At 35.3% G+C, this 18,536-nt stretch overlaps 3 protein-coding genes across 3 annotated transcripts; 1 reads left to right on the top strand and 2 right to left on the bottom strand.

The window, feature by feature from the left end:
* Positions 1 to 775: 775 nt before the first annotated feature.
* Positions 776 to 2,547, top strand: LOC103955525 (transcription factor btd). The gene has a single exon (XM_048579082.1). It carries the CDS (start codon positions 1,531 to 1,533, stop codon positions 2,545 to 2,547), a length of 1,017 nt encoding a protein of 338 aa, XP_048435039.1. The 5' UTR covers positions 776 to 1,530.
* A 1,672-nt stretch (positions 2,548 to 4,219) lies between these two features.
* On the bottom strand, positions 4,220 to 7,606 carry LOC103955517 (probable flavin-containing monooxygenase 1). Its single transcript, XM_009367413.3, has 5 exons — positions 7,047 to 7,606; positions 6,420 to 6,660; positions 5,430 to 5,608; positions 4,967 to 5,316; positions 4,220 to 4,651 (listed from the first exon to the last, which is right to left on the bottom strand). Exons 1-5 carry the CDS (start codon positions 7,527 to 7,529, stop codon positions 4,309 to 4,311), a joined length of 1,596 nt encoding a protein of 531 aa, XP_009365688.2. The 5' UTR covers positions 7,530 to 7,606; the 3' UTR covers positions 4,220 to 4,308.
* A 6,572-nt stretch (positions 7,607 to 14,178) lies between these two features.
* Positions 14,179 to 17,536, bottom strand: LOC103952998 (3-ketoacyl-CoA synthase 10). The gene is made up of 3 exons (XM_009364715.3): positions 16,965 to 17,536; positions 15,689 to 16,317; positions 14,179 to 15,101 (listed from the first exon to the last, which is right to left on the bottom strand). The coding sequence occupies exons 1-3, from the start codon at positions 17,451 to 17,453 to the stop codon at positions 14,534 to 14,536; spliced, it is 1,686 nt and encodes a 561-aa protein (XP_009362990.2). The 5' UTR covers positions 17,454 to 17,536; the 3' UTR covers positions 14,179 to 14,533.
* Between the last annotated feature and the right edge of the window lie 1,000 nt (positions 17,537 to 18,536).

The raw sequence follows: 18,536 nt of genomic DNA on the forward strand, positions 1-18,536 counted from the left end.
GCAATATATATTTTGAGCAATGTCCTAGCTGTGCACGGCAAATATCGCTGCATAACGATATGGTCGAAATTATATGGCCATCGCCTTCACATCAGAATTTGTTCTGCTAGGCTTCCATCCACTGACAATAATTTGGAATAGATTTTGATTCTATCTTAGTGTTGATTTAATGAGTATTAACAAGCTTATTATTCTCATTTCTCTAAATTTATACGATGATTCCAATGTAGGATTTGTATCTTTTTCTTATTCATTTCAAGTCACTTGAGGTAAGATTCATAAACCACTTAGCACATAATTCTATATCACTTGAGGGTAAGAATTATGACCTATTTGTTGACTATAGCAGATGACTTGATGACTTGGCAGCTCACTGATGACATGGCAAATTTGCAGTTAAAGATTGATGACATAGCAGCTGTGGTTATTACTGTTATAACTGCTCTGTCAAGGTAGTTAGAATGGTTAGGATAATCTGTTAGTATTCTCAAGCTATATATATGTTGAGATAACAATGTAAGTGTGGAAAATCATTTCAGAAAATAACGAACTCTCATTTCTCTTTCTCTCTCCAAGCTTTCGAGCCTTTCTTGCTTTCATTGTTTTCTTCATTTGTGATTTCTTTTGTACTGTTATGACTATTTAGTGGTAGAGTGTGCCTTGTATTTTTTTATAAATATTTTTGTGTCTAATTTTATTCACATTATGTCAAGAAATAAGAAAAAAGATAATGTAAGGAGACCAAATTTATAAACAAAATAATGTCACTAATAAGAAGCACGGTAATCAATATTTAAGTAACAATTCAATTATCAACATTCTTATCATTTGGTTTAAAAATTTAGCATTCCTAGCATTACTCTAAGAAAATAAATATAAACGAATATACAACTTAAGATTAAAAAATTCCTCTTAACCTACTAGCTGGATTTGCATTAGGGAATTATTGTACACAATTAAAGTTTTGAAGTGTTAATAAAAATTTCTTGCATTATGTATTACTCATTTAATATATCAATAGTGACGAGGATAAAATTCAAAAGACCTTGAAAAAAAAAAAAAAGATATCTGATTTTAACTAATGAGAAAAAGATAGAAAACGAGGATGGAACCTAACTTATCCTGAATAAAACTGTAACAAATGAGAGGTTTGCCAAATCAGAGAAAAATCCAAGAAAATTTAAAAACACTAGACTGTCCCCTGCTATTTATAACACCCAAGAGCACCTCCGGACTTCTACAGATCAACCTGTGCTTATCTGTACAGCGTGTACTTTGTTATTCAGAATTTAGGAAAACACCATGATTCTCTCAACCCACCCACCTCCTACATTTCCCACTATTTACAGCTAAAATTTGTGAGAGAGATTAGGCAGCTGAGTCGATCATCAAAACAAAAAAAACCAAACAATTAATGGAATTAGATAAAGTGATAAATGCAGTAAGCTCAAAGAGGAGCCTCATAATCTCTCTGGTGCTTACATCCGTAGCCTAGTGAAACAACTCACCTCTTCAAGAACCAAAGAGCCCATGAATCCCAACCAGGACGTCGCACTGGACTGTGATGGTATCTCAAGCCAAAACACTGCCAAATTTGGCAACCAAAAATTTGGAGAAACCCAGAAACCCCACCAGCCTCAGCAACACAAAAAACAAGTGAGGCGGAGACTCCACACCAGCAGGCCCTACCAAGAGAGGCTTTTGAACATGGCTGAGGCTAGGAGAGAGATTGTTACTGCTCTCAAGTTTCATAGGGCAGCTATGAAACAAGCCAGTGAACAACAGCAACAACAAGATCAACAACCTCAGGAGCAACAAGCACTTGAGCCACAATCCCGACCTCGCTTCAAACAAGAAGCGAGGATCGAATCGAGGAGAAACCCTCGAATTTACCCGTCAAGCACGTCAAATTATCAGGAAACTCCGCCTTTCTCATCTGATTTTTCATACCAATATCCAAACCCATGTCAATATTCAAATCCATATTCTTGGACTCATTACACAGTTGCACCTCCACTACCTTACGAAAATTTTGATTTCACACTTCCAAACCAAACCCTTGGCCTCAACCTCAACTTCCAAGATTTCAACAACATAAACACAACCCTTTACCACAACACCAACAGCCCGTCAATTTTCTCCACCTCCGGCTGGTCTCCCTCGTCATCTTCTTCCGCCACTCTCTCTGCTCCCACTACCGATTCTGAAATTCTCTCAGCTGCAGGAGCCTCTTCCTCTTTCCATATTGAAGCGGAGGATGCTCCTGCGGTGGCTGATGCTGTTGACTCCGCCGGGGTTATCGCAATCAGTCGCGGAGATGGCATGCATGCAGCAATCGACGACGAGGAGATGGCGGAGATCAGATCGATAGGGGAGCAGCACCAGATGGAGTGGAACGACACCATGAACTTGGTCACGTCAGCATGGTGGTTTAAGTTTTTGAAGGTCGTGGAGCTCGGTGGGGGCCCACAAGAGAAGGATGAGGACGATGGATACCACCATCCGTTTGATGCAGTCATGGAATTTCCAGCCTGGTTGATGCAATGATCAGAATGATCATTTTGAATGATTGCTACTCGGGCGACTATTGTCAAGATCCTGCCTTGCCTTGGTAAGAACCCAACAGATTTTTTGCAAACTCGGAAAACTGTTTTTATCTTTTCATCTCAAATTCTTTTATTTTTTATTTTCTTCTGAATTGAAAATATTGTGAGCGAGTGATTGTATGATTAAAATCTGTTCCATCTTGGATTTTTCTGAAAATTAGTAAATTGGATTTTTTTTTTTTTTTTTTTTTTTTTGTGGATCGAAGTTGCTGTCATTCGTAGAGCTAGCCATTAAAATACGTGGGAGGCGAAGAAAAAGTGTTGTTGCCACAGGTTTTGTTGTCTCTCATCAGCTTCGCTTTTTTTCATTTTTTTAGTCAGCTTGATCAATTGAGAGGTTTTTTTCCGTTCCGACCAAAAGCTTTGTCGAGAGCTGTGTAAGTTTAATTATGAAAGTACAAGTATGTTCAGGCCTTCAGTTTGAGCGAGAAATGGTGGAAATTTTTCAAGCGAGAAATGGTCGAAATTTTTCAAGGCACTTAGAATCATGGTTTAACAGTATTAAATGAGAGGAGTTAAACTCAAATTTGGTAAATAATGAGCTTGATGATAAATTTTTAGATAATATATGTTCATTATACATTTCATTATCTAACGTGTCTTTCCAACTAATTTTGATTAACTTTAATATTAAATGTTTTTTTTCCAATTTGAAAAAAATATAAACAATGGTTAAGTAAAATGACACGTGTCAGATAATGAGGTGTATGGTGAGCATACATCATAGTTTATGGTGGTAAGTAAAAATACATCCAATTTTAAACTAAACTTTATAAATCATTTGATGTGGTTGTTGATGATTGAATTATTACTTAAATGTTGATTAACATGGTTATTTCCTATTGGCGACACATTAGTTGCGAATTTAGTTTAAAATTTAGTATATCTAGCATTACCCGTAGTTTGACTAAATTAGAGATTATTTTCACTTCTTTGAATAATTGGTTGTTACTTTTACTTAGTGAAATCCATATTATTGCATGGCCGTATAATTAAAAAACGCAATTTGATAAGTTTAACTATGTTCATTTTCTTGTAGCATGGACATTGGAGAAATTGAAGGTGTTGATGGGGAGTGGTTAGCCTGAGCACGACAAGGATTGATGTGTTTTTGTTAATCAAATCTTTGGCTCTTTTTTGTTATTAATTCTTTAAATACTTTTTTTTTCTTTGCAGTCTCTTTTCATCTTTGTGTATTAAGGCTTGCAAAAAAAATATATTAGGCAGGCCATAGAGTAAAATAATGGAGTAAGAAAGGAGTATGCCTTTATCTCTTTTTTGGCTTGATATATTGGAAACTTTTACAAATCTTTCCTCAATTAAATCTTCAGTTTTTGTAAGTTTCAGGGCTATTGCATCATAATTTAGAAGATTTGATTTCCATGGGTAGCTGCTCTCTGTGAGCCAATGATTTATGAGATAATTTTTTTTTTTTGAACAATATGAGATTTGTATATAGCAATATAATGACAAAAGCATAATTTTATTATTTTATTGAACAAACAGCTAAACACAGCTTTATTATGAATAATATGAATATGAAAAAGAAATGCTTAAACCAGCATATGGGGCGCTTAAGAGACTAACTCCCCAAACATACGAATAGCTGCGTTAGTTACTTTAATAAAATTTAAAGGGAGCTGATATTGACGCTTTAAAACAAACTTTGCCCACTTTGTAGTGCAAATTGCATGTTTCGGTTTTAATCTTCTTCTTCGTAGTCTCGGCTGTTATAGGGGCTAAAAGCTTCTGAATGCCAGTTACTTTTCCGCCAAGATTTCCATCCCATCTCTTCACAAATGTCGTCGCTGTGGTTGATACTGAAAGTTGAAATGCAGTGCCTCTTGTAAAATCGGGTCGTCTTCTTCATCACTTCAATCTCTCTGCCTATCTGTTCAAGCATTTTTTGGACAGTGGGAAGCTTGAATTTGTTGTCAACCAATCTTCCTAGCCATTTGCACCTCAACTCTGCTGTGTGCAGGTTAGAAACACTCTCTATGAATCCCACAAATGCCATGTTGGGAATCAATGGATGAATCGTACCCCTGAAATAGCATGTGCAATCATTATACAATTAGTTACATATTTTATATGTGCACACTACCACTTGTGAGTAATCAGTTAAAAATATAAGGGTACCTACAACTTTGGTTTAATCTCAAAGCAGTATTTGTTCATACTACTTGACATATTATGTAAATTGTATTGTCAATCTCAACTATTAATAAAGTGGGTTTGTATTAGATTTGACAATTTGACGACATAACAATACAATCTCAATTTAAAATAAAATGGAATGTGTCATGTTAGCAGAAAAAATATATAACATGTCAAATATTTGACGAGTAATTAGGGTTCACCGATACAAGGGCATAGTGCCAGAGGAGTCAACCATGAGGCTGCGGAAAGGCTCAGGCAATATGGATTGGAGCTTTTGCTTTCCCTCATAGCCAGTTGCAAGAAGCACAACATCAGCCTGCAATTTGGTACTGTCTTCAAATTCAATTCCTCCGCTCCAAAACCACCACTTTGACGACCTTTTGAACAATATTTTGCCCTTGTCCGCCTCGGCGAAGAAATTTTCCGGTAAAATAGCCATCTGGCATGAAGCATAGTCCTCCAAAAATGGATGATCAGGCTTTAGTCCATACTTCACAAGGGGAAGCTTCCACTCCAAGTACGATTCTATGAACTTGGAAATTACCATCCTCTGGTTAAAAAACAAGAAGCAATATAGTTAGTAAACGAATAACTAGCAATACATATATAATTAAGAGTAGTACTAGGGTGTTAAATTAGTGTGTTGAGAAATATGGAATTTACCATAGGCGATGAAAGAAGGCAAAACAAGGCTCGGAATAAGCTCTGGTTTGGCCTTTCGTGGAGGAATTGAGAAGACCTTGTCGAAAAAAACAGGAAAAATGGAAGCCCCCAAATCCAGTAAGATGGAACTGTCCAATGTAGAGTCCTTATCACCATTGTGCATGCCTGCCCATCGGGTCCTTGAATTCACCACAATAAAAAAGAAAGCAAACCAAAATGTTATGTTTCAATGATTTAGAGCATTATATTTGAATGAGCTTGCTTGATTGTATGAAAACAAAAAATTACTAATTGGCTATAATTTTGTAATATTTCTCTTTCAAATGTCGATAAATATTGCAAATTTGTATCAAGCATCCAAATATTGTTACAATGATTTTATTTTATCTGAAGTAGTCATGGTGTACTATAAATTGATGCTCATTATGGGTAAGGCTAATTAAGTAGGTGCTTAAGCCTGAAAGCAAGCTACGATCGGTAAAACGGATAACGTGTGGTCAACTGAGTTTAGTACATAATCTATGTTGCTTATGTTACTTTTCACACTGACAGTTCCCACTAGGTTGACCATGAAGTGAAGAAATTATGGGGTCCAGTATCATTGTTAATTGAGTAATGCTATTCATATCATGTTTTTGTACTACATTTTCATACCACCTTAGGTGACATTTGATATGGACAACCACATCATTTGAATTAATCAAAATTTTAAATTTTGTTCATTATTTAATAAACTAATAATTAAGAAAAAGTAGTTAATTAAATGATGATTATGGTATACGATGAGTCTTTCTCCTTCATTTCCTTGGGTTTTACAAATTTTTCAAATGATGGGGCTGTCCACATCAGATGCCACCTAAGGTGGTATAGAAATGTGGTATAAAAACATGGTATGAATAGCATTACTCTTGTTAATTAGGTTTTGTAATGTTTTTGGAATTTAATAATATGATTAGGATTTCGGATCAGATTTTTCTATTTTATATATACCATGGTTTGCCTCTGCGCACTCAACTGCCACGTCAATAGCTGACTTCTTGTAGCCAATAACTGCAACTTTCTTGCCTTGCAGGAGCTCACGAGCCGCTCGTTGGTCAAGCTTAGAGTAATCCAGGGAGTGCAAGACTTTGCCTTGAAATACTTCTTGACCTTTGTTGCGCGGGAAACTTGGCATTCTTGGTATGTCTCCATATTTTCCAATGCAAACTACAATGAACTCGAATGCATACCACTGCTAGGTCCAAAATAAAGTAGGAACAATTAGCTGGTAACTAACGAATATTACCAAGGCTTAATAAGTAAAAGTTCACACGTTTATGTGTAACATATACTATCAAAAGGTGGATTATGTGTCCAGAAAAATTTCAATGAATACTACGTTAAACATGTGAGAGATGTAATCAGCAATAATATGATCAATGAATTGGATATGATCGTACAAGATTGATCACCGATAATACTAATGCTTAACTACTTAATACATATATAGAAGTTCATATTGATAGCAGATATCATCATATTTAAGAGTCATGCTTTGTTATCAAAGAATTAATCAAGGAGTATGTGTGAACATTATGACTAAAACTTGAGTAAAATCAAATCTTCAAGAAAAACAACCTGAATGATGTTTGGATTGCTGGACATCTGAACAGCGACCTCCCAAACAAGATGGCCATTCAAAAGGCCACCATACTCCCCGGAGGTCGAATTCATGGGAAATTGGGTGGTGGTTTGATGGTCATCAATACCACCAACATAACGTATTTCCACCACTTTGGACTCGAACTTGACATATTTAAATAGGTCAAAGTGTGTGGCATAGCCATGCAAGTACTCCAAAACCTCTACATGAGAAGGGAAAGATGAATTGTCTCTCTCAGCCCAAGGGTAGTCAGAAAACTCAAAATCGCAACGAGGGGTTTGAAGTTTGGTAGAATTGTAAGAACAGTGTTTCCAAACACCCCCGATGGAATCAGTGGCCTCAAAAACCACCGGACTGTGGCCTGAAAGCTGTTTAGCGGCGGCGATTCCGCTAATACCAGCCCCTATAATCCCAATTTTTGATACTGAGTGAAGGTGGTGGGTGTTGGCAGCAGCCATTTCGTAAATTTGGTATAGCTGGCTAAGTAGGACAACAATAAGGTGGCTAGAGGATAAAAGTATATATGAATACTTTGTAATCGATAGTATGCATGTGTTATGGACTTGAGAAATGAGGCCTATTTATAGAGAGTAAGGCTGACCTATCTTCAACTAACCTTGTATACTACTATCGATATTGGTATTATATTATATTATAAAATGTTGTTGGTGTAGATTCATTACTTAGTCCATTTCTATATCTGTATATTATTTTATATCTGTATCTTCAAACCCCAGCGGTTAAAATTTCATCTCTAACTTTGTCTTCAATTACGAACCAATGATTTTTTGCTTTATTAAAAAGACTACCCAGTAGTTGCATATTTGAGTTAGATTACTTGTTAAGATAGTATAGCGGCTTCCTTGAATTTGAGTTCGAATTTTCTATTTATAAATAAAAATAATTTAAAATATTGCCTTTTCAAAAAAATACTTAATACTTAAAAATGAATTTCTACCGTAATAATGTACAGCTAAAATAGTAATCATCCAAAACTAAATTTGAAAACCAATATCTTCTTACTTTCCATTGCACTCGACTTATACCACTTGATTTAATAATTATAAGCCCGGTTTCATTTCTCAATTTGTTTGTGTAAGCTGGAATAGTAATTATGCTATAAGAAATTTAGATGGCGTTTGTTAAGAGGATTGACTTGGATACAATAATTCATTATCTTAAACATATTTTGAAGGAAAAATTGATGACAATGCCAATATTTTGTCTAAGTTGAAGATACTCAAGAAGAAAAAGTTATTCTTTAATATAATTCTACTATTCTTGTGGGAATAGTAGGAATAATTTTTTACCTTCAACTTAGACATATGGAAGTTGTTTCTTCTTTGGAAAATTTCTTTAATATAGTAGTAATCATATCCAAGCTAATTCTCTCTAACAACCACTATCTTAGTGTTAGCTCAAAAGCAAATGAAAATGTGATAAGTTATTTTGTAGCATCGTTCATTTATGTTATGAGCAATATTAGGGAATATGACACATAATTAACCACGAAATGAAGAATTAGAACACACACTCTTGAGTATATAAATACTACTCTTAACTACTTGAGTTATGAGCCATTATTTGTCTTCTATTTTTTTTAGGAAAAAAAAAATCAATTCACTAATGGAGAAACCTAATTTTATATGGGATTAGTTAAGCATAATAGTGGTTTGACTTCCTTGTGTTCCCATGGATACAAGTTGACGATGCATGTGTGGGTGTATGTGATGAAATGACAATCAATTTAGGTCAATGCACGTATAGTTATATCGAGATCTGATCAGTCCACCAAATTAATTGAAATTATTTGAACTCTTCATGTATCAGTGATTTTATGCTACTAGTGCATGCACTTATGGGCTAATAACAAATTAAGAGTTCATATTGAATGATTAATTTTTTTATTAGTACTCAGTATAAGGCCGCGTTCACTAATCATCAGGAGTCTTAGTAGCGAGTACGAATAATTTTGCCGTGGCTTAGACGACATGCCAACATATGAGTACCGATATCTACCATACGGGTACAGCGTTGCCTTGGCCCCACAAATCAAAACACTCCACTGTTGTTAGGTAAAATATATCTAAGAATGGCATGAATCTTAGACTAATCAACGGTTAATAGTTACTCATACATATGTAGAAATTTGTTAGGAAACTCTAGCTTCAAATGCATTTTTTCCAAATTCTTCTCAATATGAGACATTTGTTCTTTTAAGCTTCGAGAAGCTCTCACTTCTACTCAAATTATTAATGGTGTAGAAGTACTATTTAGAACTTAGGTTTTAGGGATTAATCCTTCAAATTTTAAATTTCATGCCAAATTTTGGTGTACCTAATTAGAAGCAAATTAAAGTTTAAGCTCTAAGAGTAAACTTTTATACCTTAACTAAATAATCAACTATTTTTTGAGGAACTAGGACTCGAGAAATACAATAAAACTGATTTCACAAAACCAAGCTACTAGCCAACCCTTGGCATAATTCAAAGGAGCAGACTTGTCCTCAAACCAAATCTGATTACGGGAAAACCAATACAAAAGTACAAACCACAATGACCCAAAGTTTCTTAGTAGAACTTGAAAAGGCCACAAGAAAATTTTTGGAAAAAAATTGTAACACTAAAAGATAGACATGATAAATTGTAAAGGATCCGTTTGAGAAAGCATGAGACATTTCCAAATCGAGAGTTAACATTTTACTTTATCAGCAATATTGTTCTGAAACTTTTCAAATTTCACCATAGAGTGAAAAAAACTTTGTATTTCTATTCCCAAAAGAAAACGACGAATCCGAAATTTGTCTCACAGACTTGTCAATGGGCTAATGATTCTTTTGCAAACCTTTCATCAGAGAGACCGAGAGAAGCAATTTCCTCATGTACCGCATCGAGTTCACACAAAGAACTATTCACAACAAAATTTACAACACTAAATAATCAACTATGTTAACAAATAAAATTGAGGTTATACGATAGTTTTATCTTATAAATACAAAAATGGGCTCAACCAAATTGGTTAGAGTAATGTGCCCTCCCATCTACACCTAAGTTAAATCCTTCTCCCCATATTTAAGAGAAATTCAGTGTAAAATATTATATTGTTTGTAAAAAAGAAAACTCTTATATTAAATATAAAAAAAAAAAAAACTCACCTAATTACATGCAATAGATTATCAATCAAACAACATATAGATTTATGTCGAACATAAAACTCATCACATAACTTTTTCTTGTTCGTAAACTCAAGTCTAAACAAAAATGGCCCCTATTGTAAACCTGGACATGGAATTTTTTCGCAGAATATATAGAGTACTTTTCACTTCTTAAAGAGGGATCAGCGAGTGGTTTTATCACGACAATTCATCTTTTCGGAAGTTGAAAAGACTCACAAAAACATTTCAACCTCCCCGACAACCATTGAGTGATTCACTAGCGCAAAAATCAAATTCAGGGTCTGCCGTGTGAAATAAAGGTCTGGAATTCGTCTTTAACCTAAAGCTCTATAAAGGCATTATTTGGAATTACTTAACCAATCAATTGTGGTGTTCGGTGTTTCTCGTAGCTAAAAATCAACCAATCGCGTAAGAAAATTGGCAATCTTCTAGGCTTCTAGTACTCTGTCTTAAATTTTACATGTTTTTTCTCACTTTCCCATTTATTAAATTTCTAATATGAATTCATTTAACCTGGATTCTCAACAACCATATTTATGGTCCTGTCCAGTACATTGCAACTGTTGGGTCAAGATTCAAGAACTTGAATTTCTTCTTCTTCTTTTTGTTTTTTTTTGTTTTCTCTTAAGATAAAATATAATCCACTAGTACACAGGTATTTGACTTGAGAATATACGTAGAATTTGCATAAAAATATACGTAGAATTTGATAATTCTCACATAACATATTCTGGTTTGATGGCCCTTTGGGTTACCTGCCTCAGTCGATCGTGCAAATATTGTAATTAATTAATACTAAAGTCAGAGACACTTAAAAAAAAAACTACGTCAAAGAAACTAACGTGTTTTTATTTATAATTTTGACCTTAAACCACTTGCTAATTAAACTTCCAGGATCCCTTCCTCGGTTTAATTTTTAAAACAAGGGACCTTTGGTCTTTGTTAACAATTTCCAGATATTCAAGTCCAAGAACGTGCATAACACACGAAGTAGGATCACCAGAGGATGTCTTGGGTCAGCTACTACAATGTTCAAAATGTATTATTTGTCAGTTTGTTCCTTTTTCCAAGAAAATGAAGGAACGAGAAATTGTTTTTTATTGGACAAACAATAGTGGGTCAAATAAATGTTAAAGAGAGGGGGGCCGGTAGATATCGAAACTGCATCAGAGTACGTAGACATTATTATTATTCGGCACTGCAGCAAAGTGTCATATGCAGAAGAGAGAAGTTGTTTATTAATGTCATCATCTTTACATCAAAGAACTTGCAACTCAGTTGATTAAACGTATTCACCTTTATACTTGAGATTTTGAGTTCGAATCCTCATTGTCCCGCTTGTATATTAAAAATTTGATCTTTGCTTCATGGTTTTGGCCTTATTATAATGATTTTAGTGAAGAAAAAAAGGGATTCATTGTGTAGACTCTAGTTGGGGATCAATGATAAGTTTTTGGAGTTTAATTGCGAACTAATCAACAAAAATTGATGTCTTACTACTTAGCACCCCTACCAAAACAAGTTAACGGCTTATAACTAAGGGATTTTTTTGCTAAAAAGTATCCAACCCTAGAACCAATCGGTAAAGGAGGGAGTGACTTACCTCTTTATAAGGTCTTGCAAGGTTTTGTAGCTTTTTAGCATGAGACAATGCTTAGAATCTTTACGGCTATTAAAATCCTTTTATTTTATTTTTGTGTCTTTCCTTTAACAATTATGATAACTTTTTAACGTATGATTGCCTTGAGTTTGGTCAGTGTGGTTTATTATCAATTTCATCACCGTACTTGATTCCGTTCACAAATCAAGTCCAAATTGACAACTTTCGTCTACCACTATGGGAGGCATATTAATGTATGATTTGTTTCCTATTGGCGCACATGCAGTCTAATGTAAGATCAAGCTTGGACCGTCTAGGGTTAAATTATAGCCCAACAGACCTGTGAGCCGTACGTGAGCCTTTTCTGTAAATTGAACTCTCAACCAACGTTATGATCACAATTAATTAGGAGGACATCAGTTTATTGTATTATATAGCTGCATTACAATGATCAATTATTAAGCTTGAGTCGAGAAACCTTATGAATCACATCATCACTAAGCAGCTTGACGTCGTCAAGTTTCCGGCTCAGCATCGTCACAATTGTCCGATCGACATCTCTCAGCGCAGCTTGGCACATATTATCGAACCTTCCAAAGTGATTCACCATATTCTTCAAAGAATTAGCATCTGTTGTGATGGATGTGTGTTTATTAAGATGTCGAAGCCTCTTAAGCACGCTTTGTGCATCACTTAAGTCGTTTATCAAGCCCACTACACAATCAACTAGCACTGGTGTGTCGATGGTTTGTAGAGTCTTGAGCCGGGGAATGGTGTTGACAAATTTTCGGGTGTTGGTAACTTCATTGACAGTTAATGTTATGGCGTCACGAGCTTCCAGCCTCAGTCTCTCGCTCTCGGGGTCCTTATAGTGTGAACCTACTGCACCAACTACAAAAAGGGTGCTTAGAATCAAGGTGATGAGCCAAGTTTTAGTTGCCATGGTACCGTTTCAAGTGGTGGATTAGGGTTTCTGAAGCAAGTGTTGGAATAGTGTAGTAAAACTCCCGTTTTATACTATGATATGTGGGAGGTGTTAGGTTGAATAGGTGCTTTTCGCATAGCCTAAGCTTGTTGAGTATGGGAACTAATCACATAGTTGCAATAAGTGCGTGGCCTAAATTTATGCTAACAAAAAGTAGAGGCTCATAATTTCGTGCCAAAAACAAAGTCCATTACAGTTTATCATTTAGGACTTATTTGGTTGTTAGGATAAGTAGTAGGATCATATTAGTTTAATCCAATCCAATGTTTGGTAGTTAATTGTGAAGAGGGTCGCAGTAGAACTGTTAGCCATAATTCCATTAAGTTGATATCAACCCAATTTCATTGGAATATTTTAGGAAAAATTCACACATTTTTTTACTATCTTTCTACGTTAAAAACCCTTCTTTTTTTTTTTTGTCGAAACTTTCTATGTTAAAAACTTACCATAGTGAGATTGTGAGGTAACTTAATAGCTAGGGTTCTCATTTGTTATTTTGTTTCAAGCCTATTTTACCCTCTATATTTTATTTTATTTTGTCCATCATCTTTCTAATTTAATGTTATTTATGTGGAACAAATTAATTTTTTTAGCTTAAAATTTTTTATATTTAAATCTTATATATGGATAATGTGGATGAGCTTAATATCGAATGTGTAGGTATATTGTCCGCAAAATACTTTTTTTTTTTTGGTGGTAATGTGGATGACTTTGATACCAAATCTATTGGTAATGTCGATATATAGGTTTTGAAACCTATCGTGGAGGTGATGTAGATAAGATTTGCTCACCTCTGTAAGGTTTCAATTGACCATGTGTTAATGATTTTTGGGTTTTGTTTTGTTTAAGAGATATTTTATTCTACCTCAACAATAGGTTTATGACCGATAAATTGTTTCTTATGTATTCAAGTATTTATGGCGGCAATTGCAACCTTTCAACATTAAACCCTAACAAAGTAAATGCAACGGACATTATTAGTTACAAAAATATTTAATTTGGGTTTTCTCTAAAATACGGGCTGTTGACTGGGCCTACATCAAAAGACTCCTTTTATTATGAGGGTATGTTTACTTGCTGAGAATATAAATTGAGATAACTCATTTGTAATCAAATATCTTAAAATTAAAATCATATCAAGTAGAAAAACTAGTTAATCTTATTCTTTTTCCTTCATCTATTTCTATGTTCTCTTATTCCTTCATTCTCCAATTTTTATTAAGCAAACATAATTTTTTTAACGGTAAGGCTTCGTATGTTGAACACTTGAAGGGTATTGACAGCTTGTTAGAAAAAGTACGTTAATTAAATTGTAGAACTGACTATAATACTTAATGCATGCAAAAATAGAACTCAGAAGGAAACTTTATCACAATAATTCAAGGTTTGCATATTCTCCAAATTACTATCTGAAAATCTTTGCAGCAGTGCAAAAATAACACTGATCCACAAAGAAATGCAGAAGTACTGCAAGCCTATAAACATTCAAATACTTACAAATTAAACACTTTACAAATTAATAATCCTCACTTGCCAATATCATAATTAATTTCGGTTAAAAAAAAGGTAATTTGAAAAACAAAAACAAAAGCAAATTAAAAGAAAAGGGAAACTTATGAGAGTCACTCCAGCATTTTCACCAGATAAATACATTAATACAACCATAGGCCTCCTCTCTTTAGCATGCATCTCCAAGTTTAGCTTAGAGATTCACTGGGTATTTTTCAATGCAGTCAAGCCATGGATTCCTCGAGGACTTCCTAACGTGGCGCATCGACCGCCAAACGATGCTGTTGCATTTGAATCCAGAACCAAATGACAACTGCCAAACCCTATCTCCTCTCTTCACCTTCTCTTTTGCTTCCAAATAAGCCAACTCATACCATATGCTGCTGCTCGACGTGTTTCCAAAGCGGTGTAGCGTCATCCTAGAGGCCTCCATGTTTTCCTCACTCAGCTCGAGGTTCCTCTGCAGCTCGTCGAGCACAGTCTTGCTCGCTGCATGCACACAAAAGCGCTCGAAAGCCAGCTTGAAGTCCGGAATGTAGGGTCTCTTGCGTGACGCTAAAGATAACTCCGAAGTGCCTCCGCTGGAAAACAGGTGCCTTGAAACTAATGTGGCAAAGAAGAGGAGCTGCTCAGAGAAAGGCAGCACTAACGGCCCCAATGTGGTGATGTTGGTTTTCAAGGCATCACCACCAATTTCAATTAGGTCTTTGCTGATCTTCAGCCCCTTCAATCTTTGTTCATCTTCCTCTTGGTACACGCACCTGTTGCATCACATGTTGTGGTTAGGTCAAAACCTAAAAAGGTTAATTCACACTTCACCTATCTAATCAAATAAATTAAGGTGTATATACGTAATTTTTATTGTGGAATACCAACTTAATTATATGTTTTTAACATAGTCGAAATCAGCCAATACAATATTTACCAAATGTTGATCAAATCTTTATGATATATGAATATTATAAATTGGTACCCGATACCATACATTTCTTTCTTAGTACGTCCAAAAGCGTAGTCCTCTCCTTTTGTAATGTCATCTAATTCTTACCCAAAAATGATTAATATATTGAACCAAAATATTATCTGTCATGATTAATATATTAAACCAAAATATTATCTGTCATGGGCCAAGTTCAAGTTCAACCACACCTGTTAATGCTAGTCCATGGACCACTTTTGTGACATGCAGATCCAAATCTCTAAACCTCTATCATTTTTTAGGACGAAAGATTAATTAGTTTATGGGACTTGGGTCCCAAATTTCAAAGCTTCTATTAAAATGTATTATGACTTGTGATGCAAGTGTAAAAACAAATTAATCAGAGCAAGACAAATAAATTTGATAAACCTGAAACTCCGATCATCAGCGCCTTTATGTGTCCGAACAATATGTTCCAGCCGGTACTTGGCACGGTGATAATCGCGGCGGCGATTGGACAGCAACACAGCGGAGCATCCCATTCTAAAAAAGCAATTCGGAATGAGCATGGACCTGTCATTACCAGGGTACCAATTATACCCCACAATCTCAGTACTCACCACAACAGCATAATTATTAGGGTTGGCTTGAAGCATGTCTCTAGCCAGATCAACGGCTATGATTCCGGCACTGCACCCCATTCCACCCAAATTGTAGCTCAAAATGTTGCCTCTCATTTTGTAGTGATTTATGATCATTGCAGACAATGAGGGTGTGGGATTGAAGATGCTACAATTTACTACTAGGACTCCTACGTCCTTCGGACGGACCCTAGTCTTTTCAAAGAGCTCGTCGAGTGCCCCAAACATGACCATTGAGGCCTCAGCTCGGCCTTCTTTCATGGTTGCCGTGTTTTCCGTCGACATGATGACGGATTTTGGGATGCAGGTCTCGTCTCCTAAGCCTGATGAATCTAGAATTCTCTTTTGGAATTCTAGGCTCGCCTCGTCGAATTTGCCCGATTTTCTTGCTACCTCTATGAATTGTTCCTTAGAGACCTAATTAAGAATATCACAAAGTAACATGTACTCACAAATTACTTTCATTTGCAGTAATAAATAAATTGCGCGCATCCCCCTTAATTGCAATTCAATCATTTAATTTGAGATTACTTTCCAATTTACAAATGACCAAGGACATAAAAAAAACACCATATATCCCATGTATTTCTTTTGAAATATATAGCTACCAGCTAGAGAACACAATAGATTCATCTCAACTACAATTACAAAACACATTTTTTTTTAAATTTATTAAGGAAAAAAATAAGCTAATTATGGAAATAAAAGTTAAATATTCTGACAGGTGTAGCGAAATTTAGTATTTGCTTTAATTATTAGAGATTTAAAGTTCAAGTCTCGTGAATATGTCAAATGAAGAAAAATCAAATCCAAAAATGTTTTCCCATATCAAAAAACAAGTTAAACCAAAAAACATAAGATCAACAAAAAAAAAAACACAAATATAAGAATGTTTTAATTAATGATTATAACTTGTCACCATACATAATCAACAAAACCATGAAAGATTGGATGTTGAAATTAAGTCGTCAAAGTCATATATTATATACACATACATGGAAAACCAATGCAAATAAGTCATTGAAAAAGTTACCAATTAATCCATTAATTAAATAAAAACCTACCTTAAGATCGTCATTAGGCCGAAAACAAGCGAAATCAACGAGGTAGATGGATCGAGGGCGTGACATGAAGTAAACAGACAAAGTGAACACAAAAACACCAAAGAACCCTAGCACGGTTGCTAGATCATAACGTGCATCATCCCAAAGCTTCTTCCACAGCTCCTCCCTACTCAAACTTCCCACCTCAGCACTAAAAACCAGCACAAGCACAGGGATGGTGGCCAAGTATATGGCATGGTTGATGAGGTGGTGGTACCCCAACTTCACATATTTTAGGTTTACGGACTGTAAAAAGTCCGGCAGCCGCCTGCGCACTCTAACGGAGAACGTGAGGGAGCCAGCATTGGGGCCGGACGACTCAACCCCACGGTTGACAATCTCGGTGGACAGGAGATCTTGCTCACTGGCCATGGTGGGTGGGATTGGCATGGACTGGATTGGATTGGATTGTGAGAGAGATGAAAGGAGTGTTAATATATATATGAGCATCAAAAGTGGTGGGTGGAAAATAGTTAATGCAAACACCAACGAGAACCAACTCGAACAACAATTAGTTGAGAGCTTTTAAGAGCTTTGAATTCCTTTTTCTTTTTTTTTTCTTTTTTACAATAATGGAATGGAATTTTTGGGGTGTGCAATTCCAAGTCTTCTTCTTCTTGGGTTTCTCTATTTTGTAAAAAATTTGATAAACTCTTCTTTTTTTTTTTTTTTTTGTGAGCATGGAAAATTAATTGGTTCTGGTTATGGATGATGCGAGTGATAGGGTCACACACTTTGTTCTGTTTCTTGTGAATATGAATGAGTCCAAAGCAAAGGAAACTTAAAGAAGGTAGTTGAGGGAAGGGGCGTTTGCCCTTCAAGGCCATTAGCTGGCTTCACCAAAGGAGATGTTTTTAAGTGTTCTGGTAATCAGGCCGTGTTCTCGGTACATCGGAAAATCTTTTCAAAGGAGAGGCTTGTTATTTTATTCATCTACCATGGTCATCACCATTTAATTATATTTATCAGTGGTACAAGAAGTTAATGGAATGCTTAATTAGTGAAGTCCTCTTTACAACTGTTAATATCGATGGGAAAAATCACAGAAAATGACTCTTCATGTATCACTTGTTAATGTCGAGACTCGAGTGTAATATTAATAATAGTCAGATGCAATAACAGTTTAGTATGGAGAATTGCATCTTCAAAATGTAGTTTTAAGAGGCTTATTCGTGAAGAATTCAATTACTAGACTCGACAAAAAAAAAGAAGAAGAGGAATATGGATAAAGTTTGCTGAAGATGCTCGTTCGGTTGGATAACTCGCTTGTTCTTCCTTCAAATGGGGCAACGATTTTAATGTGTTGATCAAAATTCTTTGGTGCTGCGTCTCAATCTGTTTTTAATATTGGTAGTCAATGAGGAAAGTCGGCAGGTCATTTCATACATTAGCAAAGTTCTACCTTAAAAACACTTTGAGTGATATCATCACGTTATTATTTGATGTTATTAAGTTACGTGTTGCAATATAAATTGACAGAGAATTTATTTGAAAGTGATTGTCTCATACTATGTGATATTAATAATTTATTCA

This window comes from the organism of the source record quoted next, unplaced genomic scaffold, assembly GCF_019419815.1.
Source record: "Pyrus x bretschneideri cultivar Hongxiangsu unplaced genomic scaffold, Pyrus_bretschneideri_v1 Contig1, whole genome shotgun sequence".
Taxonomy (NCBI): Eukaryota; Viridiplantae; Streptophyta; class Magnoliopsida; order Rosales; family Rosaceae; genus Pyrus; species Pyrus x bretschneideri.